This window comes from Crotalus tigris, unplaced genomic scaffold (genome assembly GCF_016545835.1).
Source record: "Crotalus tigris isolate CLP2741 ecotype Arizona unplaced genomic scaffold, ASM1654583v1 scf7180000021814.131923, whole genome shotgun sequence".
Classification (NCBI taxonomy): domain Eukaryota; kingdom Metazoa; phylum Chordata; class Lepidosauria; order Squamata; family Viperidae; genus Crotalus; species Crotalus tigris.
Window position 1 is genome coordinate 5260 of NW_024098687.1, and position 24867 is coordinate 30126.

Below are 24867 nucleotides of genomic sequence, written 5' to 3' on the forward strand. Positions count from 1 at the left end.
TTCTATGAAAAGAGCACAGTAAGGGGAGGGGGGAAGGGGTTACGGATGGAGCCTGGGTTGCTGTGTATGAGTCATCATCTAGAAATTGTTTTTTTGTGCCATCTTATGCCTGGTACCAAGACCTGATCTCTTTGTTCTGAAAAGGTATAAAACAGTGGTTCTCAACCTTTTTAATGCCGCGACCCCCAACCGGTCGTAAGTCGAGGACTACTCAACTGGTGCAGCACCGTTTGCAGAATGGGACTTTTGGCGGGCTCAGCAGGGCAGAGACAGCCTGGACAATTCCTATTGGCTTTTGAAAGCAATAGAATTAGACTCTATTCAAGAGAGTCTATTCTATTGGCTTTCAAAAGCCAATAGAATAAAGGGGAGTAGCACAGCTAAGGAAAAGGGGAAAAAAATGGCGGACTGCGTTGTTTGGCGACCCCCGTGAAATGGTCGTTCGACCCCAAATGGGGTCCCAACCCACAGGTTGAGAACCACTGGTATAAAAGGTGGAAGACATCTTTTCTGGTTGTTGCTTTCATCTCTCTACCAGCCACGAAGAGAGATGGGGTCACCCAGCTCTGTTTTGATCAAAATAAACGTTGTTTGCTTGCTGAAACCTCGGCTCAGGAGTTTCTTTGGCTCTTTTAAATTCCCGAGTAATGCTGGGGCAATTGTGAGTCTAAGTGGAAAACCTTACAAGGTCTTCTAGTCCAGCCCCCTGTTCAAGCAGGAGGACTATACCATCTCAGACAAGTGACTTGTCTTCTTAAAAATCTCCGGCGATGGAGCGCCCAAGGTTTTTTTGGAGGCAAGCTGTTCCACTGGTTAATTGTCCTCACTGTCGGGAAGTTTCTCCTTAATTCAAGGTTGCTTCTCTCTCTTTGATCAGTTTCCAACCATTGTTTCTTGTCCCGCCCTCTGGAGCTTTGGTGAACTAAGGAGAAATGTCCTGACCGTTAGAACCATTAACCAGTGGGACAACCTGCCACCAGAAGTTGTGAATCCTCCAGCTCTGGAAGTTTTTAAGAAGAGATTGGACAGCCGTTTGTCTGAAATGGTATGGGATTGTCCACTAGCACTAGGATTTGATGGGATGTGGGGTGCATCCGCTCTTCGCGATGGGCAGAGACAACCGGAGATTGGGCTCCTCAAAGAGCCAGGCCTTCAGCCACTTGGAATTGCTCCAAGGAGGCAAGATCACGTGAAGTGTTAATACCACTCTTCAATGCCTTGGTAAGGCCATACTTGGAATACTGCATCCAGTTTTGGTCACCACAATGTAAAAAAGATGTTGAGACTCTAGAAAGAGCACAGAGAAGAGCAACAAAATGATCAGGGGACTGGAGCTAAAACATATAAGGAACAGGTTGCTGGAATTGGGTATGTCTAGTTTAACGAAGAGAAGGACAGGGGGGACATGATAGCAGTGTTCCAATATCTCAGGGGCTGCCATAAAGAAGAGGGAGTCAAGCTATTTTCCAAAGCACCTGAAGGCAGGACAAGAAGCAACGGGTGGAAACTAATCAAGGAGAGAAGCAACCTAGAACTAAGGAGAAACTTCCTGACAGTGAGAACAATTAATCAGTGGAACAGCCTGCCTCCAGAAGCAGTAAATGCTCCAACACTGGAAGTTTTTAAGAAGAGACTGGACAGCCATTTGTCCGAAATGGTGTAGGGTTTCCTGCGTGAGCAGGGGGTTGGACTAGATGACCTCCAAGGTCCCTTCCAACTTTACTACTATTACTATTACTATTAGCAACTAATGCAGCTCAGAAAAAAGCAACGACGCAGGGACATAACGAGAAGCTGAAACCGAAAGCGAAAGCAACTTGTTGGGGGATTTTTTCGGCTCTGTGCTGTGAGCCTTGTGTACAAGAGAGGGAAAACCCAGCCCGGCACGGCTGAAGTGAGGCATCGGATCCAGAAGGATCAAAAGCCCGGCATGGAAGGACTTTCCTGGCCGCTGCTGGAAGGTGAGAGGCTGGAAAAAGAGCGGAGGGTTGCACTAATCTGGATGATTGAGCGGCTCCGAGGGGGTGCGAGGGACTCCACTCTCCATCATTCCCATCCAGCACGGCTGCTCATGCTGGCTGCGGACGAGGGGAGCGCAGTCCACCTGCTCCTTAAGTAGCTGGGTAGTGATCCCCGATTTCCTGCCTTCTTAAAAACTAACCCTGGCGTGTTTCTTTCTACTTTGCGCGGGATCTAAACTTTGGGGCTCCTGTTTTGCGTCGCGCCTCTACTCCGGAGGATGGGAGCGGGGTTCAAATCCTTACTAGCCTGAAAGAACCGACCTGGATATTCAGATGCTTCTTTCACAGTTTTGGGGTTTGTTGCCAAGGAAACTGAACGAAGAAGCAATCTAGAGTAGTGTTTCTTAACCTTGACAATTTTAAGGCATGTGGACTTCAACTCCCAGAATTCCATAGCCAGCAATGCTGGCTGTGGAATTCTGGGAGTTGAAGTCCACATGCCTTAAAATTGTCAAGGTTGAGAAACACTGGTCTAGAGTTAAGGAGACATTTCCTCACAGTGAGAACAATTAACCAGTCACGCAGGGGTAGGCAACCTTGGCTCTTTTATGACTCGTGGACTTCAACTCCCAGAATTCCTGAGCCAGCATGGCTCAGCTTGGAAACTTCTCCCTTTCCCCTCAGCATGGCTGGCTCAGGAATTCTGGGAATTGAAGTCCACCAGTCATAAAAGAGCCAAGGTTGCCTACCCCTGAACCAGTGGAAGGGCTTGCCTTCGGAAGTTGTGGGTGCTCCATCACAGGAGGTTTTTAAAGAAGAGACGGGACAGTCACTTGTCTGGAATGGTATATAGGGTGTCCTGCTGGAGCAGGGGGTTGGACTAGATGACCTCTGAGGTCCCTTCCAACGCTTGTTATTCTGATTTCAGCCTTCACGAGCAGTGCTGGGGTGCCCCTAGGACCGGAGAACGTGTCGCAAATTAAAATACGCAGAAAGGTGCCTGTAACCCAGTGTTTCTCAACCTTGACAATTTTAAGGCATGTGGACTTCAACTCCCAGAATTTCACAGCCAGCATTGCTGGCTGTGGAATTCTGGGAGTTGAAGTCAACATGCCTTAAAATTGTCAAGGTTGAGAAACACTGCTGTAACCAAAGAAGCCAAAATTAGTGTAAATGTGACCTTTCCCGAAATTGCCACAAGATTTGCTGCACTCAGAATGGATATTGAGGCTGCAGCCACAGGAATCCTTTGCTGAGAAGTTTTCTGATTAGATGCAGGATCTTGGAGGGTAGAGAATTGGGAGGCAGTTTAGTTGACTTGAGGAACCAAATATAATAATAATAGTAAAGTTGGAAGGGACCTTGGAGGTCATCTAGTCCAACCCCCTGCTCAGGTGGTAACCCTATACCATTTCGGACAAATGGCTGTCCAGTCTCTTCTTAAAAACTTCCAGTGTTGGAGCATTCACCGCTTCTGGAGGCAGTTTGTTCCACTGGTTAATTGTTCTAACTGTCAGGAAGTTTCTCCTTAGTTCTAGATTGCTTCTCTCCTGGATTAGTTTCCATCCGTTGCTTCTTGTCCTGCCCTCAGGCGCTTTTGAAAATAGCTTGACTCCCTCCACTTTGTGGCAGCCCCTGAGATAGTGGAACACTGCTATCATGTCCCCCCTCATCATTCTCTTCGTTAAACTAGACCTACCCAATTCCAGTAGCCGTTCCTTATATGTTTTAGCCTCCAGTCCCCTAATCATCTTTGTTGCTCTTCTCTGTACTCTTTCTAGAGTCTCAACATCTTTTTTTTACATCGTGATGACTATAACTGGATGCAGTATTCCAAGTGTGGCCTTACCAAGGCATTGTAAAGTGGTATTAATACTTCATGTGATCTTGATTCTATCTCATACAGGGATCCTCTTAAATCCGTAACCCCCAGATTCCCATAAACAGTAATCCCTCCGTCTTTCTCCCCAGAGCCCATCAGAAAGATGCTGGTCCCTGTCGTGTTTCAGGCAATTCCCCTGATTCTCTGCGACCGAATCCTGCTCTCCTTGCTGAATGGATGGAGCCCCTCCCTGGTCCCACTGGGGGTCTCAGCAGCTTGGCTGGAGGCCGCTCTCCGACTGCTGGTTCTCTTAGGGGTCAGGGGTCTGTTCTCCATGGGTCGAACCTCCCCAGTGTCCTTCTCCACGGTGGCTGCAGTCAGCATCGTGCCCCCTTTGTACCTGTTGGTGGGACACTGGCTTGGGGACCCTCCCCTCCTGGTCTCTTCGGCCGCGTGGTCTTGGTGGCTGGCAATCTACGGGGCGGTGGGCTTCTCCCAGCTCCTCTGGGGGATCCTGGCAGAAGGGCGAAGCCCAAAGGAGTCCCGGAAAGAAGACAAAGCCACCCTTTGGAAGATGCTCCATCTTTTCCGTCCAGACAAGCTGTATCTCACTGGCGCTTTCTTGTTCCTCGTCCTGGCGGTGATTGGTGAGTTGGTGGTGGATTAAATCATTCTCTGTGTCGCAGGATAAGTGAAGAGAATAGAATAATAACTTTATTGTCACCTTGAACGTACACTAATCGGCATACATTAAAATGAAATGTCATTGCGTACAGCTCTCAAAGAGTCACCATCTCCGATAAACACTACATAAATATGCCATAAATCAATAAAATCAATCAATCAATAAATAAATAAATACAGAATTACGCATAGACCTACATATATTATATGACACAGAGAAACAACAGCCTAGTTCGGGTTATGCATACGTGTGCATGGCGAGAAACGCGAATCTTGTGAGAACCACAAATAATCACCAGGGCTGCAATCACACCCTACACCAGTGGTTCTCAACCTTTTTAATGCCGCGACCCCCAACCGGTCGTAAGTCGAGGACTACTCAACCGGTCGTAAGTCGAGGACTACTCAACTGGTGCAGCACCGTTTGCAGAATGGGACTTTTGGCGGGCTCAGCAGGGCAGAGACAGCCTGGACAATTCCTATTGGCTTTTGAAAGCCAATAGAATTAGACTCTATTCAAGAGAGTCTATTCTATTGGCTTTCAAAAGCCAATAGAATAAAAGGGAGTAGCACAGCTAAGGAAAAGGGGAAAAAAATGGCGGACTGCGTTGTTTGGCGACCCCCGTGAAATGGTCGTTCGAACCCAAATGGGGTCCCGACCCACAGGTTGAGAACCGCTGCCCTACACTAAAGAAAATAAAATAATTCAGTCGCACCAAAAGGTCACCAAAAGGTCTTTAAGAGACCTGACCTCAGTCTTTGAAATTCTGCTGCTCCTTTTGACGTTCTCCCTGAATCCCCTCTGATTCCCTTCTTGGTTGCCTCCTGCCACGGAGCAGTTCCTGCCCAGATAAAATGTGGAATTCCGGAGGCTTTGGCCGTTGGCTCTGAACTCGCTTTCACCAGGGTGCGTCCTGTTTTCCAAACTCTCCATTCGGCCCATTCAGTGTCCAATTCGAGCATCTTTTCTCCCATTTTGAGGGGCTGCCCCATTCTTTCCATAGTTGGGGCGGGAACCCTGGAGCAAAAAGCTCATGGTTTCCTTCCATTACACAGAACAAGACGTACAATTTGCAGTGTTTGTATGTGTTTGTGTTTGTGTGTGTGGATTAAGCTGTCTTTCCTGATAAAGATCCTACATCACCTCCTCTGTTCTTCCCCCCTCCCTTTGCAGGTGAAACATTCCTGCCCTATTACATCGGGCGTTTGATTGACATCCTGGGCACCAAATACGATGCAGAAGCCTTTTCCACAGCCATCTCTCTACTCTTCCTGATCTCATTTGCAAGGTGAGCTTATTCCAGCCCCCCCCCCAGCACTTTTGCTGCAGCTGCCTTTAAATGCACACCCAGGATTACGGTTCTGTTGTCGCCCGGCATCTTGTTCACAAGGCAGTACAAGGGGTGATCACGTTGGATGAAGTTGCCTTCATGGAGATACTGGGACATTTTTTCCCCCCTTGCCAGCTGTAAGGGAGCTATTGACTGTTGCCTTCTTTGGGGATGGTTTTTTGTTTTTTACTTCCTAGTGTAACTTCTGCTCTGGGATTTCCTAGTGGCCTCCTGTCCCAATGCCAGATGCCGCTTCTCTTTTTGAGGTCAACTCAGCTCAGCCAGATCCCTGTGGCAAATGTGGTTTTGATCTTGGCTTCACCAATTTTTTGGTTGCAGAAATCTTGTGGAAAACGAAAGGACTCTTACGAATTCCAGAGGGTTTTAGCAGAGAGATTTATTGCGCAGGTTCAGAAGCAAAAAACAACAAGCAATTCTGAACCCCGAGGGCGGGTTCAGACTTCAGTTTTATACTTTCCTTTTCTCAGGAACAAAGGAACACGCATTGTAATACATTAGGTTCGTTTCTCACGGGTCTACAATGGAGAGTTTGCTACATACATTGTATCCAAGTGTAATGCGCATTAGGTTAGTCACATACTACTGACACAGCACTATTTCAGTAATTATGGAGACACATCATTATTCTAGGGATTGTTCATTATTCCACATTAGAACTGCTTACTCCAGAGGAGGTGCCTTTTCCCTTCTGGCCTGCCAGTGAAAGGCCGAGTGAGGCCTAAAAGACACGGCCCCCGCCTGATGTTTTAAGACTTCAAGAAAGATCTGAAAATGAGGTTGTTTTCTGGAATCCTCCTGAAGCAAACCTTAGCCCTTGCTTTCTTCTTAGCTGCTTGTTTTGCAACCTGGCAGAAGTCTAGCCAGTTAAAACTTGTGGTCTATCCCTAGTTTTCACTTGAATGCAAATCTGGAAAAAAAAAAAAAAGCTTTCTAAAGCAGTGGTTCTCAACCTTTCTAATGCCGCAACCCCATAATACAGTTCCCCATGTTGTGGTGACCCCCAACCACTTATACATCACCGGGTGCCAGGGGCGTGGCCAAAGAAAAGGGGGGAAAATGGCAGACAGCCTTGTTGTTTGGCGACCCCCGTGAAATGGTCGTTCGACCCCAAATGGGGTCCCGACCCACAGGTTGAGAACCACTGTTCTAAAGGAACATGCGTTCTTGGCTGATATCGGGGATCTTGTTGCTGATTTAAATTCAACCTGAAAATGAAAGCCGTTTCAAAATGGAGGGAAGAGCATCAGAAGTAACTTAATCTCAAATGGTGGGATAGATCTGTCCATATGAACATTTCGTTCTCTTTGCACCCGGGTCAAATCTGGTACGTGCTCATATATGGATCTGTGACTCAGTTTCCATTGATGAAGCAGGAACTTCAAGAAAGGTCTGAAAATCAGTTTGTTCTCTGGAGTCCTCCTGAAGCAAATCTTAGCCCTTGCTTTCTTCTTAGCTGCTTATCTGTGGAGACTCTCAAGTCATCCAGGACATGGTTGTCCCAAAGATGATTTTTTTTCAGGAGGCAACTGGATTTCCATGTTGTTGTTTTTTGAGGACGTTTCGCTTCTGATCCAAGAAGCTTCTTCAGCTCTGACTAGATGCTGGGGGAATGGAAGGATTTATATTCCTTGAAGGCAGCTGTCGTTTGGAATTGGGTATGTCTAGTTTAACGAAGAGAAGGACGAGGGGGGACATGATAGCTGTGTTCCAATATCTCAGGGCTGCCACAGAGAAGAGGGAGTCAAACTATTCTCCAAGGCACCTGAAAGCAGGACAAGAAGCAATGGGTGGAAACTAATCAAGGAGAGAAGCAACATAGAACTAAGGAGAAACTTCCTGACAGAACAATTAACCAGTGGAACAACCTGCCTCCAGAAGCGGTGAATGCTCCGACACTGGAAGTTTTTAAGAAGCGACTGGACAGCCATTTGTCCGAAATGGTGTAGGGTTTCCTGCCTGAGCAGGGGGTTGGACTAGATGACCTCCAAGGTCCCTTCCATCTTTTTTTAAAATAATAATAATAGTAGTGACATTGACAGACTTTATCTACCAAGGCAAATAGGTGAAATGCTGCAAGTACGTCAGATGGTTGAAGAAGAAAAAATGGCTTTTGAAGAATATCTGAAGAACAATGATGAAGATGCACTGAAATTAGTATATCAGGAAGGCTTACTGACTATCGGACAGACCAAACTGGCCTACAAAAAAGACCAAATGAAGACAATGGAAAGACAAAGCACTACATGGCCAGTACATTAAAAAAATAGCTGGGAAAGCAGATAATAAAAAGACCTGGCAATGGCCAAGAGCAGGAAAATTGAAGAAAGAGACTGAGGGACTAATTCTGGCTGTAGGCCTTAAGAACAAATGCATATAAAGTCAAAATTGAGAAGACAGCAACAGACAGTAAGTGCCGCCTATGCAAAGAAGCTGAAGAAACAGTGGACCACCTGGTAAGCTGCTGCAAGAAAATCACCCAGACTGACTACAAGCAGCGGCATGACAAAGTAGCAACAATGGTGCATTGGAAGATCTGCAAGAAATATCATTTGCCTGTAAGCAAGAACTGGTGGGATCATAAAATAGAGAAAGTCATAGAAAATGATAAAGTTAAACTGCTCTGGGACTTCAGAATTCAAACAGACAAGCACCTGCAACATAACACCCCAGACTTAACAATTGTCGATAAGAAAGACAAAAAAGTCTGGCTAGTGGATGTGGCAGTGCCTGGAGACAGCAGAATAGACGAGAAAGAACTGGAGAAGATAACAAAATACAAAGACCTACAAATAGAAATAGAAAGACTGTGGCAAAAACAAGCAAGGGTAGTACCAATAGTAATAGGCTCCTTGGGTGCAATCCCAAAACAACTGGAGCACCACTTGAACACCATTGGCATTGACAAATTCGCTATTAGTCAATTGCAAAAGGCGGCCTTACTAGGAACTGCTTCCATCCTGTGACGATATCTGTAATACCATCAAACATCCACATCTGCCTATCCCAGGTCCTGGGTAAGGACTCGATAGGTAGACAAAATGCCAAATCCAGTCTGAACATCTGGCTGACTGCGATGATCTATAATAATAATAATAATAATAATAATAATAATAATAATAATAATAATGACTCGATAGGTAGACAAAATGCCAAATCCAGTCTGAACATCTGGCTGACTGTGCGATGATCTATAATAATAATAGTAATTTGCATTCTTTCAGAGAATTGTTGAGGCCACTTGGAGGTTTATCTGTGTCCTCAAGGTCACGTGAGCAGTACAGAAGTGTGTGGAGTCTTCTTGGCTCAGTATGTTTTCTGCCTTGTGTCCCAAAGGTGGATTTCCTTGTTTTTCTTTAAAGACGTTTTGCTTCTCATCCAGAGCTGAAGAAGCGTCAAAAAGAAAACAATATAGTCCAGTTGGCTCCTGAAAAAAGCACCTTTGGGACATCCTTAGCTGCTTGTTTTGCAACCTGGCAGAATTCTAACCAGTTAAAACTTGTGGTCTATCCCTAGCTTTCACTTGAATGCAAATCTGGAAAAAAAAAAAAAAAGCTTTCTAAAGGAACATCCGTTCTTGGCTGGTACCAGGGAGATTGTTGCTGATTTAAATTCAACGTGAAAATGAAAGCAGTTTCAAAATGGAGGGAAGAGCATCAGAAGTAACTTATTCTTAAACGGTGGGTTAGATCTGTTTGTGTGAACATTTCGTTCTCTTTGTACCCGGGTCAAATCCGGTACGTGCTCATACATGGAGCGGTGACTCAGTTTCCATTGATGAAGCAGGAACCAACCCACCCACCCCTCTTGCTGTTTTTCTTTTCTAGCTCCGTGTTTGCCAGCTGTCGTGGGGGACTCTTCATGTTCACGATCTCACGGATGGTTATCCGGACTTGCAACTTACTCTTCTCTTCTCTGGTGTGGCAAGACCTGGCTTTTTTCCAGGAGGTGAAAACAGGTGAGGGCCCAAACAGGCAGCTGCTGTTTCTGGAACTGTCTAAAGGAAAAGAGTCTCTTAAATGAAGCTTGACTGATGACTAGGCAGACCATTCATTTACTATTTTGGGGGGGGGGGGAAGATGGAAGTGCTTTACCAGTGCCACTTTCTGCTCTCTCTCCCTCTCCCTCTCTTCCCTCCCTCCCTCTCTCCCCTCTCTCCCTCCCCCCCTCTCTCTCACACACACTCTCTTACTTGGGATTTCCTGGTGGCCTCCCATCCATGTATCAGTCAGGTCTCATCTTAGCCTTTCAAGCAGAACTAATGCCATAGCTGGGCTTTGCTTTGGGATAAACTCTGCTCCCGGGGACAACATGGTTGCAACCGTGTTTTTCCCTTGCAGGCCAGAAAGAAATGGTTTCCACTGGATTTTCCCCCCTATTTTTTTAATCCAGTCTGTAGTTCTGAGCTCTCCTGCTACTAAGATGTCTGCCATCTAAGTATTCGCCAAACCTACGCTTGTTCGGCTTTTTCATGATTGGCAGAAATTGGCTGGAGAGAGAATCTTTACCTGCTCAAGAGAAGGAAGCCCTGGGTTGACTTCAGAGAAAGAAGCTCAGATGTTCCTTGGATAGGAGGCTACCCCCAAATACATGGGGAAGTAGCCTGGCCTTAAGTGGGAATGTCATGTCATGGCTCATGACAAAGAGCAATCAGAATGTTGTTGTTGTTAATTGCGAAGTCGTGTCCGACCCATCGCGATCCCATGGACAACATTCCTCCAGGTCTTCCTGTCCTCTACCATCTTCTGGAGTCCATTTAAGTTCACACCTCCTGCTTCAGTGACTCCATCCAGCCATCTCATTCTCTGTCGTCCCCTTCTTCTATTGCCCTCCATCTTTCCCAGCATTAGGCCCTTCTCCAGGGAGTCCTTCCTTCTTATTAGGTGGCCAAAGTATTTGAGTTTCAGCTTCAAGATCTGGCCTTCTAAAGAGCAGTCGGGGTTGATCTCTTCTAGGACTGACCGGTTTGAAGGCCTTGCAGTCCAAGGGACTCGCAGGAGTCTTCTCCAGCACCACAGTTCAAAGGCCTCAATTCTTTGGCGCTCAGCCTTTCTTATGCTCCAACTTTCACAGCCATACATTGCAAATGGGAAAACCATGGCCTTTAATATACGCACTTTTGTTGGCAGGGTGATGTCTCTGCTTTTAAGTATGCTATCTAGATTTGCAATAAGAATAGCAATCAGCTGGAAGGGACCTTGGAGGTCATCTAGTCCAGGGCTTTTCAACCTTTTCACCCATTGTACCACTTTTAGGATATGGCAACATCCGAGGACCACCAGTCACCTAGCAATGGGTCAAAAACTAGATGACCCCCCCAAAAAAACCCCGGAAAAAAGTGATAAAGTACACGTAGTCCTCGACTTACAACAGTTCGCTTAGTGACTGTTCAAAGTTACAATGGCATTGAAAAAAGTGCCCCCCAAGCCACAGCCGAGCAAGACACCTGCCTGCCCGCCCAGCCGCACTCTTCCTCCTGTCCGAGGTTTTCATTGTTGTGAGCATTTCTGTTGAGGATTGGCAGCGGGGGTGGGGGGGGTGTTTGGTTTTTATTCCCCCCGTCTGCTGGGTGGTTGCAGCAAGTTTTGGTCACTTCACATGACCCTGGGATGCTGTGACCCTCATAAATATGAATCAGTGGCCAAGCATCTGAATGTAAATCATAAGACCCTGGAGAGGCTGCAACATTCCAGCTGATTTGTGCTTCTTCAGGGCTCAGCTGGAGCCCAGCGCTGATCCTGGCGCTTCCACTGAGCCCTGACAGCCCCGAAGAAGCTCTGATCCTGGCGCTTCCGCTGAGCCCTGACAGCCCTGCAGCTCCAGCCATCTCTCGCTCAGGCTTGTGCGGTGCTGCCACCGGTTCAGCTCATTCCCCTCCCCCGCTACCACTTTTCTAGGATGGTCGCATACCACCTGCCAGGTGCCAATGTACCACACCACTGGTTGAAAACCCCTGTTCTAGTCCAACCCCCCGCTCAAGCAGGAGACCCTATACCAGGGGTCTTCAAACTTGGCCCTTTTATGACTTGTGGACTTCAACTCCCACAATTCCTCAGCCAGGCATGCTGGCTGAGGAATTCTGGGAATTGAAGTCCACAAGTCATTAAAGGACCAAGTTTGAAGACCCCCTGCTCTATACCATCTCAGACAGGTGGCTGTCCATTCTCTTCTTAAAAACCTCCAGTGATGAAGCACCTACAACTTCTGAAGGCAAACTGTTCCACTGTTAATTGTCCTCACTGTTAGAATATAGCAAAGAGGATACTCTTTGCTATCCTTGGATATCGTGTCAAGGACTTGGTGTTCTCTTTCCTGGGGGAATTGTTCCCTATAATCTCCCTCCCTGTGTTGCCAGTGTGGTGTTTGTCAAGTGATACCTCTTTGCCCACAGGAGCGCTGGCCTCCCGCCTTTCCAAAGACACAACTATGATGAGCCGCTCGGTGCCACTCAACACCAATGTCTTCCTGCGCACCCTGATCAAGGCCGTTGGGCTCTACGTATTCATGATTGGCCTGTCCTGGCGCCTGACGCTGATCGAGACCCCACTCATGATGGCCGTTCAGAAGGTCTACGATGTCCGTCATCAGGTAGGGATCATGGAGGCAGATCGCGGCTTAGATGGAATGGTGGTGACTTATGGGTTTCTGAGATGAATTGAGGAAGGAACACCAACATGGTGAATGAGGAACTGGGCCAGCTGAGGGAAAGGAAAAGCAAGCCAGAGAGGGGAAGAAAAAAGAAACGTCAAGGGAGCTGAGCAGCGCAGAATGCAGTGCCATCTCCAGAAAGTCAGAAAAGGCAAGATGCCAGCCGTGTGATCAAAACCCACTCCTTTGTCTGTGTGGCTTGTACAAAAGGATGGGTTGTGGGTTGTGTAGCCTGGTTTCCCCTTTTTCCTGGGCTGAAGGAAAAGGGATTGTGTGTTTGCATCCTTGTCTCTTTCCTCAAGTGAAAAGAGGAAAAGGAGGATGAGGGCCCCACTTGCTGGACAACTACAAGGAGAGACAGAGAAGGAGCTGGAAAAAAAAAGGATGAAGAAGCCAGTTTGAAGGCAAAGACAAATAGAAATATAGTGAAAAAGCAGATGGGCATCCTACAACTTGTCCTCGAGTTATGATCACAGTTGAGACTAAAATCTTGGTCGCTGAGTAAACGGTTGTTAAGTAAGATACCTACACAACTGTTTTGCCCAATGTCTGCCATGCTGGAACTCCCAATTGCAGTCTCCCAGATCATTATACAGTGGAGCAAAAGTGCTATCTGCCAAGAAGATTTTAACAGATTTCAGCTACCAGCAGGCAGCTCTTTTGCTCTCAAGTGTTGCTGCCGCTTTCTGAAGGATTTCAGCTCCCTCTGTGCACGGAGAGGAAATTATCCAGGGGGCTGTGGGAAGGACGCATAATAGTGGGAGAGTACATCTACCTCTTTAGCTTGTACTCTGGCATCCGGTTGGTCACATGTGAGAAATAAATGAAATAAAATGGGATGGAGTGGAATGAAGCATTTTTGGGGTGTCCTCCTCAGAATGAGGCCACTGAACTTTGGTTTGGGTATGCCACCACCAGCAGGATGCCTGGTCCAAGGTAGTTTTCAGGAGGCTCACTTTGCCGCTTCGTTCATGGTCCATCCAGGCTTTACTGAAGGCGATCCAGGACTCAGTGGCCCGCTCAGAGGAGGTGGTGCACGAGGTAATCTCGTCCGTGCAGACTGTGCGCAGCTTTGCCACTGAGGAGAAGGAGTCTCAGCGCTACGAGGCATCCTTGGAGGACACCTGCCAGCTGAAGAAGCAAAGGGACGTGGAAAAGATCGTTTACGCATTCGTTGCCCGGGTAAGTCCTCTAGGACTCAGAGGTCTCCAACCGTGGCGACTTTAAGACTTGTGGACTGCGTGGCTGGCAGAAGAATTCTGGGAGTTGCAGTCCACAAGTTGCCAAGGTTGGAGATCCATGACCTAGGTCCTCTTAAGTGAGTGTTGCAGGTGTCTAAGTAAAATAATTTCAAAATATGGCTCAGATTTTAAGAGATTGCCAAGTCTTGCAAGCTTTTCTTACTTTGTATGAAAAGTTTTGGAAATTTGTGTCTTTGTCCCCAATCTTATATGATTTTAAGTATGCTGTATCATAATTCTTAGCACTGATTTGCCGATCAAGAATGTTTTTTTCAATTAAAATCTTAACTGCCAAAGGTCAGACAACAAGTGGACATGCAACCCAGTAAAATTCCAGTTTAAGTCTGTCATGGGTTTTTTCTTTGAATCATCAATAACCAAAACTGATTGATTATGTGTCATCAAATGGTCTTTAAATTCTAATTACCACACAGATTTTCTTCAGAATGATCTATCACAGTGGTGGCGAACCTATGGCATGGGTGCCAGAGGCGGCACTCAGAGCCCTCTCTGTGGGCACACATGCCATTGTCCCAGCCTTGCCTCCGCCCACGACCCCCTCCTCACCAGCAGCCTACCTAGAGGGGAGTCGCCCTGAGTGTGGCCCATGCGGAGCAGCGCAGCCAAGGATATGGCAGCCAGGCAGTATAGACAAGACTCTGCCCTCACGCCCAATCGCGTACAGTTGATGCTGCAGGGCATGGGCAGAAGGCGTGGATGCTGTAATGCTGCTGGGCTGCCTGGGCAATCTGCAGTGGGCCCTGGAGGTGGTGAGTGGCCCTGCGGGCAGGCAGGGTGAGCCGGAGCGGGGGTGGGGCAGGGTGTGGAGCAGGGGCGGGGCCAGTTTTTGGGCACTCGGTCTCTAAAAGGTTCGCCATCACTGATCTATCATGTTCTTTCAAGTCTCCCAATGGTGCACTCATCATCTCTGTAAGTGAATCTGTCCACCTGGAGCCTCTTCCAGAAAGCTGGGTCTTTGCAAAATGTTTCGGAAGTAGGATAATTTGAGCCTGGTCGTTAATGTGTTGTTGTTGTTAGTTGTGAAGTCATGTCCGACCCACCGCGACCCCATGGACAACGTTCCTCCAGGCCTTCCTGTCCTCTACCATCTTCTGCAGTCCATTTGAGTTCACGCCTAACTGCTTCAGTGATTACATCTAGCCACCTCATTCTCTGTCGTCCCCTTCTTCTATTGCCCTCAATCTTTCACAGCATTAGGCTCTTCTCCAGCGAGTCCTTCCTTCTCGTTAGATGGCCAAAGTACTTGAGTTTCAACTTCAGGATCTGGCCTTCTAAAATGCAGTCAGGGTTGATCTCCTCTGAGATTGACCGGTTTGATCGCTTTGCAATCCAGGGGACTCGCAGGAGTCTTCTCCAGCACCATAGTTCCAAGGCCTCAATTCTTTTGCACTCAGCCTTTCTTATGGTCCAACTCTCAGAGCCGTACATTGCAACTGGGAAAACCATAGTCTTGACTATACAGTTCATGTGTTAGGATATTGAATTTAATAGCTGGAACAGTAAAATAGACTTCCGGCGGAAAAATGGCGTCTTACTTGTAGCATTACTTTTTTGGTCTGCTACAGATTCTCCACAGTTTTGTATTTAGAATGTTTTCTAAGTCAGAAGAAACTTGCCTAGGAAGGGGGAAGCTCTAGAAATCAACCCTTTTGCTCCCCTGGATGGCTAGGTGCTCCCTGAGAGCTTCTGGAAGTATACAATAGGCCAGAACACACAGCTGTAATTGATTAATTAGAGAGTGCTGATTCATGCATGAGGCAATCTACACTGTGATAAGTACAAAGGGGGAGTTTCTCTTTTTTCCCGCCTTTTTCATCTGTGTGTTCTGTATACTGTTTTAGTTTTACCTCAGGATATTCCTGTGTTCCCGACTATCTTTATGTTCTTCCTTTCCTGGTTGATGACAAAGATTGCTGTAGATTTGAATGTTAAATATATTTATATTTATATAAAAGGCTACAAGTTTGTGTCAGTGTCTCCAATTTCATCTGGACAGCTGCTTCGCAGTTCCTTGACACATGCCTTGAGTGAGAACTCTGTTTAATTTGTTGAATGACCCATCGGCTTGTTTTCTTGGCTATCAGGAGTCTTCTCTGACATCAAAGTGTAAAAACATCAATATACTTCCTATCCTGCTTCTTTAAAGTCCAACTTTCACTTTCATAGAAAACCACGGGGAATTCCATGATTTGCACAATTCTGACCTTTGTCATGGGATTTGACTACCTGTTAAATTCATGACTGATCTACCAGTTCTAGTCTGGAGTGTATACAGGTAGTTCATTTAGTGACTGTTCAAAGTTACAATAGCATTGAGAAAAGTGACTTACGATTGCTTTTCACACTTATGACCATTACAGTATCTCCATAGTCACGTGATCAAAATTCAGATGCTTAGCAACTGACTCATATTTATGATAGTTGCAGTGGCCTGGGGTCACCTTTTATCACTTTCCTACAAGCAAAATCAATGGGGAAGCCAGATTCGCTTAACAACCGCGTCACTAACTTAATAACTGCAGTGATCCACTTAACAACAGCAGTACAAAAGGTCATAAAATGGGGTAAAATTCACTTAACCAATGTTTCACATAGCAACAAAAAATTTGGGCTCAGTTGCGGTCGTACGTCGAGAACTACCTGTATTGGCTGTTTATTCCTCTGCTCATGTGAGTGGAGCTTCGCGCACGAGCGCAAGCGCCCTCAGCTCATGTGAGTGGAGCTCTGCGCGCATGCGTGCACTTGCCCATCGCTTGCGTGAGTGGAGCTTCACATGCGTGCACTTGCCCATTCTCCCACAGCTCGGTTTCGACTAGGCCGTGGCCCGGTAGTGGGCCATGGCCCCGGGGGTTGGGGACTCCTACGCTAGTATTCTGGAATGTATAGCTCCATGGACTGATACCTGCTCTATGTAGCCCTAACTAGAGAGCAGGTATCAGTGTGTTGGAGTGTCTGGCAGTTATTGGGTTAAATGCTACGTATGTTGATAGGTCAGTGGGAGGAGTATCAAAGGTCATTGAGAGACTTCCTGGACACAAGCCAGATGGGATCCTTTGTTCACCAGCCGCATGGTTCCTAGCCACACAGTTAGGAGATCCTCACCAACATGTGACGCTTAGGAAGAGAAGGGGGGAAAATCCAATGTCAATTTACCTGGGGAATAAACCAATATTGCAAACATGTACTTCTGGATGCATCTCCACATGACTGTAAGTCATTGTCTAGAATTCCCAGAACAAAAGCTATATTTCTGTTTATTCTTCTGAGTTATCTATCTGTTTGGATTGTATAGAAAGCAACCTGTTCAGTTTGGAACAGAATAGCTAGGGAATGCTATTTGGTAGGGCCCAGAAGATATACCTTTTCTGCTGTATTGCCCACCCTATGAAACATTCAGCTTTTGGAAATTAGGATGGTCCTAACCCTGTTGGCCTTTTGTATGGCACTAAAGGCCTGGTTGTTGCCCAGAAATCGGAACCCTGCCAAAAAATGTCTGCAGAATGGAAGAGCATTTAAAAACATGTTTCATAGCCCCACCCAAAAGAAGTAAGAAGACACCATGGCGTGAGAGAGAAGCAGGATTCTCAGCCATGACCTACCATTTTTCTCTCACTCCAGGTCCTCCAATTGAGCATGAAGCTGATCCTGCTTTACTGTGGTTACCAGCAAATCCTCACTGGCTTCATGACCGAAGGAAACTTGGTCTCCTTCATCCTCTACCAGACAAACATAGGGCAGTGTGTACAGGTTAGTGAACGCTTAGATTTGAAAATGTTTTCTTCTGTAGCATTTCAACCTGAGGGGTCCTTGGGGCTCTCTCAGCTTCCTTGTTTTCTCATAGACATTTCATTACCCAGACTAGGTAACAGCACTGATGATGTAACCTAGTTTGGGTAATGAAACGTCTGCAAGAAAACAAGCAAGTTCAGAGAGCCCCAAGGACTCCTCGTGTCAACCCTGAGCTACAAATATTCTTGTTTATTGGCACTTCGGGTCGTTCGGTGGTTGCCATGTTCCTCATACCTCTGTTCATTTGACCCTTCATCACACCCTACAGTTGGATTCTTGCTTTGTTTCTTTCTTTTTTACTCTCCTTTTTAAGAACTAAAATACATTTCCCTCCAGCAATTCCATTCACTATGAGGTGGTCAAATTTTAGTGTTGAACTATATTTAATTTTACTTATAGATCTAGGCTTCAGTTCTGGGTCTGTTTAAGACCAATTTCATTTTGTGGGAGTTACTGATGTTTGTGTAGGCCTGTGCGACATATGTTGGACTGTATGTAATGATTGTTTTGAAATGTCAGGTCCATCATCTTCAGCTTGGTGCTGCGCTGGCGTCCTGCCATCAAAGGCATGTGGGGGGGACAAATGGGCAATAAACCTGTATGCATTTTTGTGTTGGAATTTGGGAGGGGCTTGACAGCTGAAGAAAAGCAGATCACCATGAGACGGTTCGTGCCTAGGTGTCTTCAAGGCCATTTGCCCTCAGTATGGAAAGTTACCAGCCCAAAAACCTCAGTGTTCCCAAAACATCCCGGCGACATTGCATTGGCTGGCGACATTTGGATTGGTCATGGCGTGAGGGGGACTGAAGGAAATAGCTTTGTCTTGTTGCACAGGAAACTCAGATTCTTCCTGACTTTACTGCAAGCAGCATCTCTTAGTAAAAGTACCTTTCACTTCAGCTAAATGGAGTCGAGGGTTTTTCTTCCCTAAGGGATCAGGCTGGGGCAGGTCTGACATGAAATGACATTTGGAGAACATTTGAGTGACTTGGAGCTGAGAAGCTGCTGCAGGTTCCAAGTGGCAAGAAGGGATAGAGATGGAGCTGCTGATGAACACCAAATTGTCTCTCCCTTTATAGATTTTTTAAAAAATGGTTTTGGTTTTGGTTTTGGATAAAGGAACACTGGATTTCTTTTTTTTGCAGAAAGATAGGCATTACACGCAACTCAACATAGCAAATAAGCAGAAACAAAAGAACAAAACTTCTTTAGAAACACTTTTTAAAAAAAAAAAATGCTGCTGCGTACATTATCAATTTGGTTGGTGCTTCTGGTTTTGTCCAAATTGTTTCTTCCTTCTAAGTTATTTTCCCACAGAAATGTTGTTTTCCAAAAATAAAACTTTGAGGGCATTTGCAAGGTGGTTTTTTTTTTAAGGAATTGAAGGACGTTCCAGATTTCAAATCAAATTCCTGTGAGTTTTCTGTTTTAGAAAGAAATGTGGCCATTTGTGAACAGAAACCAGCAATTTGCACCAAGCTGCAAGTTCAAAGTTGCAGACAAACTTGGCTGAAATTGCAAATTTCACATTGCTGCCCTTTCCTTTTCCTCCCACAGGGCCTGATTTACGCTTACGGGGATGCCCTGAGCAATGTGGCCGCAGCAGAAAAAGTATTTGAATATCTTGACCAGAAACCTTCTGTCAGCACAGAAGGGACAATGTCTCCAAAATCCCTCTCCGGATGCATCTCCTTCCAAAATGTTTCCTTCTGCTATCCCTCCCGCCCCGAGATCCAGGTCCTGAAGGTACCGTATGGGAAAGCAATAGTAATAGTAATAGCACCTAGACCAGTGGTGGTGATCCTATGGCTCGCGTGCCGGAGGCAGCACTCAGAGCCCTCTCTGTGGGCACGTGCACCGTTGCCCCAGTCCCACTTCCCCCGCAGCCCCCTCCTCACCAGCAGCCTCCCCCGAGGACAGTCATCCACGGGCGCGGAGTAGCGCAGCCAAGGATATGGCAGCTGGGCAGCAGGGACCGCCCTCATGCCCCATCACACGCAGATGATGCTGCGGGGCATGGGCGGAGGGTGTGGCCACCATGGCGCTACAGGGCCAACTGGGCGATCTGCTGTGGAGGGCTATGGAGGCAGTGGGTGGCCCTATGGGCGGGCAGGGTTGGGGCAGAGTGGGGGGACAGAATGGCGGTGGGGCAGGACAAGGGCAGAGTGGACAGGGCAGGGGGCGGAGCGGGGCAGGGCAGGGGGTCAGAGCAGTTTTGGGGCACTCAGTCACAGACTTAATATACTGCTTCACAATGCTTTACAGCCCTCTCTAAGAGGTTTACCGACTTAGCATTTTGCCTCCAACAACCTGGGTCCTCATTTTACCAATTTTGGAAGGATAGAAGGCTGAGTCAGCCTTGAGCTGATGAGAATCGAACTGATGGCAGTCGGCAAAACTAGCCTGCAATACTGCATTCTAACTACTGCGCCACCATGCCACCAGTGCATCACTCAAATGCAGTTGCTAAAGCTTTAAGTAACTTAGTCAAGTGGGTTGACCAGCATCGTTTCACTTTCATTAAAGAACATTGGAAGGAAGACAGTTGAGACGTTAAAGGTCTTTAGAAAGACAAAATAAGTTTCTATACTGTGAGACGGGGTGCTCAACCTGTGGGCTGCGGCCCACTTCTGGGCTGTGGCCTATTCACAACTGGGCTGTATGAATGACCACACACACACACACACACACACACATGCCCCACTCACATGAGTGGCAGGCGCTGGTGCTCGCAGCCATACTTGCACGAGTGGCAGATGCTCACAGCCCCACTTGCATGAATGGCAGGTGCTCAGAGCCCCACTTGCACGAGTGACATGCGCTAGTAGCCCCCCTCACGCACATGTGCCTGCCCCTCCCACAAACCATTTCCTCTTTCTCCCCCTATTGCCAACCTGGAAAGGTTAGGGAATGCTGCTGTAGGAGACTCAGATTGTAGGATCTAGATATGCAGGATCAAATCTGGGTCGGTCACCGGGACCAGAGGTTTCGTCTTCCGAGTTTTTGGACTCTTACTGGAGCCCATCCTCAAGGACCATCTCTCTAGCAGAGTGTGTCCTTTGGGCTGTATGTGGTATTTATAGGGTACCCGTTATGTGTGGCTTTTTAAGGTGTGGATCGGGTTGCTGATGTCTGGCTTTCATGTGCATTCATTCACACTGAATATCCCTGCTACATTTTGCATGCATTTGCATCTCCTTGTGCCCTAGAATGTCTCCTTTGAGCTTCGCCCTGGGGAAGTGACGGCGTTGGTAGGCCTGAACGGCAGCGGGAAAAGCAGCTGCGTCGCCCTCCTGGAGCACTTCTACGAACCCCAGTCTGGGGAGGTCCTGCTGGACGGAGTCCCAGTTGGGAAATATGAACACAAGTATCTCCATAGGCAGGTGAGGGAGGGGCCAGCCTGGTTGGGAGCAGCAGTGGGTGAAGGCAGCTTTTGGCTTTGACTGAAACATTTGGGTCTCTTGGCACTAGAATGGGGGTTCATTCAGCAAGGAAGATGGAGAGTGAAGAAATGTTAGGCCACACAGTTTGGATGAGACCAGCCCCATTGCCTGCAGGATGAGGCCTGGGTCTCCTTGGGTGGTTGATGGGCAACACTTGGTGATGTTTTCAGAGGGGGGGGGGTGATGCAGAGTAGGCAGGACCACATGATATTAGAAGGAGTTGGCTGGAACTGACTGGGTATTTTTTTGTGCTTGTGCTTTAAAATTCTAATTGTTATGGCCTACACCAGTGGTGGCGAACCTATGGCACGGGTGCCAGAGGCGGCACTCAGAGCCCTCTCTGTGGGCACGCGCACCGTCACCCGAGTCCTAGGCCTTCAGCTGGGTTTTATAAAACCTTTTCGCTTTAGGCCTCTGCCGCCATGTACAAAAAAAAAAGGTTCAATCAGTCAATTTCAACTTCTCGCGGGGAAAAAAAGATCTTGCAAAGTTGGAATTGATTGATTGAACTTTTTAGTCCCACCCAGTCTGCTGTTACCACCGCAGCCACGCCCACCCAATTGGCCACATCCAGCCAATGGGCCACACCCAGCCGATGGGCCACACCTACCCGGCACTCGACGATACATAAGTGGGTTTTGGGTTGCAGTTTGGGCACTCGGTCTCTAAAAGATTCGCCATCACTGGCCTACAGTGTGCTTTCAATGCATTTCCTGTCTCAAAAAAAAAAGGGTAAGAGCCTCTGGCTTTCAGAAATTGGGTTATTGACATCCAAAAATGCCCCAGTGAATGGTGAACGCAATGCCATTGAGGCAACTTTGTGAACCACCAATTTGATGCTTGAAATCTCCAAAGTTGCTCAGATCTGCTCTGGTGCAGAAGGTAGTAAAAGATGCCTAGAATCAAAGGCTTTGGATTCGTTGTGTTGCTTGATAAGTAAAAAGGTGCGGCATTCAGGAAATTCTGCACACTTGGTTCATATAAAAGATGAGAATCTCTTGTGATCTAGGACTGTGGCTGCACCGTTTCTCTGGCAACAGTGTAAATGTTATCCCCTGATGTGATTTGTTTTGGTGACCTTCCTAGTCTAGCCACGGACCTGGAGTTCATCCAGGTGCCAACAAAGCATGATCCTACTTAGCTTTCAAAATCAGGCGAGGTTGGCTGGGTATTGCCACTTTGTCTCCAAAGAAGAGCAGATAACAGCTCAAGGTCTACAGTTGGGAGATGTAGTGAATCGTATATCTGCACGTAAGATTCACTACAAGGAGGACTAGAGGTGACAGGATAGCAGTGTTCCAATACCTCAGGGGCTGCCACAAAGAAAAGGTGGTCAAGCTTTTCTCCAAAGCATCTGAAGGCAGGACAAGAAACAATGGATGGAAACTAATCCATTGGAAACTAATCTGTTCTGCATTAACAGAGGGATAGAATCAAGATCACGTGAAGTATTAATACCACTCTTCAATGCCTTGGTAAGGCCACACTTGAAATACGGCATCCAGTTTTGGTCATCATGATGTAAAAAAGATGTTGAGAGTCTAGAAAGAGTACAGAGAAGAGCAACAAAGATGATTAGGGGACTGGAGGCTAAAACATATAAGGAACGGTTGCTAGAATTGGGCATGTCTAGTTTAACGAAGAGAAGGACAAGGGGGGACATGATAGCAGTATTCCAATATCTCAGGGGCTGCCATAAAGAAGATGGAATTAAGCTATTTTCCAAAGCACCTGAAGGCAGGACAAGAAGCAACGGGTGGAAACTAATCAAGGAGAGAAGCAACCTAGAACTAAGGAGAAACTTCCTGACAGTCAGAACAATTAATCAGTGGAACAGCCTGCCTACAGAAGCAGTAAATGCTCCAACACTGGAAGTTTTTAAGAAGAGACTGGACAGCCACTTGTCCGAAATGGTGTAGGGTTTCATGCCTGAGCAGGGGGTTGGACTAGATGACCTCCAAGGTCCCTTCCAACTTTACTACTACTACTATTATTATTATTATTATTATCAAGGAGAGAACCAACCTAGAATTGAGGAGAAATTTCCTGACAGTGAGAACAATTAATCAGTGGAACAACTTGCCTCCAGAAGTTGTGCATGTTCCAACACTGGAAGTTTTTAGAAAGAGATTGGGAAACTGTTTGTCTGAAATGGTAATAGGGCCTTCTGCCTGAGCAAGGGGTTGGACAAGAAGACCTCCACGGTCCCTTCCAACTCTGTTATTCTGAATTCTGCACATTCTGAGCATCAACCTTGAGCATTAACCAGCTCCACCCTGGAAAGGTGCTTGATGAGGAAGATCAATGGAGTTTCTCCCTCAGCACAGCCTTGTCCTGATAGGCCTCCCTGTCCAATTGCAGGTGGCCCTAGTGGGCCAGGAGCCCGTCCTTTTCTCCGGGTCCATTTGGGACAATATCACCTACGGCCTGCAAGGCTGCAGTGAGCAAGACGTGAGCAAAGCAGCGAAAGAAGCTGATGCCCTGGGATTCATCCGTGAGCTGGAAGGAGGCTTCACTGCAGGTGGGCAAAATCCATTTCCCTCCCTTCGATTCATCCTTTAAAGGTCCATTTTCCCCCTGGAAAACCCACCAGTCCTGATTCTTGGCTCCCCCGAAGTGAAATCCTGCTTGCATTGTTACAATGTAGAAAGGTGGCTCTTGAGTTACGCTTATTCCTTCGTTCAGTCCATCGTTTCAGATTATGATGGCACTAAACAAATGGTGGTTACAACTAGTCCTTGAAGTTCCGGTTGTTACACCATACCCAAAATCACCATATCCACAGTCCCGCAAACAACAGCCTGTATATTACAAAGAAAAGTCCGCAGAGTAGGAGCATGCTCACAGGGCAAAGTCCAGGGTCCTAAGTTCAGTCCACCGGTTAAGCGCACCCATGAGGCAAACTGTAGTCCACAAGGCAAGGGCAAGACACAAAACGAAAGGCGGTCCTCAGGGCAAAGGCAAGGCACAAGGCAGAAGGCAGTTCTCCAGGCAAGTCACGAGTCAAAGTCGGAGGAGTGTAAGCCAAAGCAAACAATTGTTCCTGTCAAAGGTTAACTCCCCACCACTTCTTTTTAAGTCAATCCACTCCAGGTGTTCCTTGTGAGTGACCTTCTCTTGAGTTAACCTCGCAGCCCTTCCCTGAGTTTTCCTAAGGTCCACTCTCCGTGCCCTTGGATCGAGCGGGGGAGGCAGCTGTTCTTCATCAGAGGGGATCTGCTGCCTATTGGCACCAGTGTCTGTCAGCAGCCGATCTTCCGTGTATCTGAACGCAGGCAGCTCTTCGTCCGGTCGACATCCTTCCCCAATGCCTGAGGGGCCTGGGACAGCATTGTCCTCAGCCCCTGGCCTTTCCAAACTCCACAATCAAATCATCACCATTTGCCGCCTTCCCACATGCAAAGGCAATGGGGAAGCCAGTAGGAAAGGTTACAAGTCAGAGATAAGTCTCCTCCACCTGGCATAAGCCATCCTAGGAACCAGAAAATGTAGCATGTACTGCTGTGGCCACCCACACACACACACCCTCCCTCCCCCATCTAGCAGGGGCCAGTCCTATCCCTCACTCACACTGCTGAAGCTACACACAAATACACCCCACCCAGCAGCAACTACTTAATTGCCTGCCTGCCTGCGAGACACCCAAACTGCAAATTCCTGCTGTGTTCCCCACGAACTTTGGCTGTGAGAAGCCATCAGGAACTGGTGAGGAAGTCCTCACCTAATGATCAGTGAGATTCAGTTAAAGACAGCCCTTGGATTGCCATCAATAAGCAATGCAGTCCTGTGACATCCTCTGATAAAGGGGAAATGTGCTGTATTGCCGTAGCTGATCATAATTTTCACTTTGTTTCATTGTAATTGGCCTACATTTTGCTTGTGATCTAATACTACAGTTTCCTTTTCAAG

General features: G+C 47.1%; 1 protein-coding gene across 1 annotated transcript in view; it reads left to right on the forward strand.

Annotated features, from left to right (window-relative positions):
* The first annotated feature begins 1704 nt into the window (after positions 1-1704).
* LOC120296930 (antigen peptide transporter 2-like) overlaps positions 1705-24867 on the forward strand; it is a 29470-nt gene continuing 6307 nt past the window's right edge. The window contains exons 1-10 of the mRNA XM_039318986.1: positions 1705-1961; positions 3933-4430; positions 5642-5756; positions 9644-9774; positions 12208-12404; positions 13449-13646; positions 17345-17473; positions 19073-19261; positions 20725-20898; positions 23320-23479. Of these exons, the coding sequence (XP_039174920.1) occupies positions 1931-1961; positions 3933-4430; positions 5642-5756; positions 9644-9774; positions 12208-12404; positions 13449-13646; positions 17345-17473; positions 19073-19261; positions 20725-20898; positions 23320-23479 (1822 nt within the window). The 5' untranslated portion in view covers positions 1705-1930. The remainder of the gene's footprint in view (positions 1962-3932; positions 4431-5641; positions 5757-9643; positions 9775-12207; positions 12405-13448; positions 13647-17344; positions 17474-19072; positions 19262-20724; positions 20899-23319; positions 23480-24867) is intronic.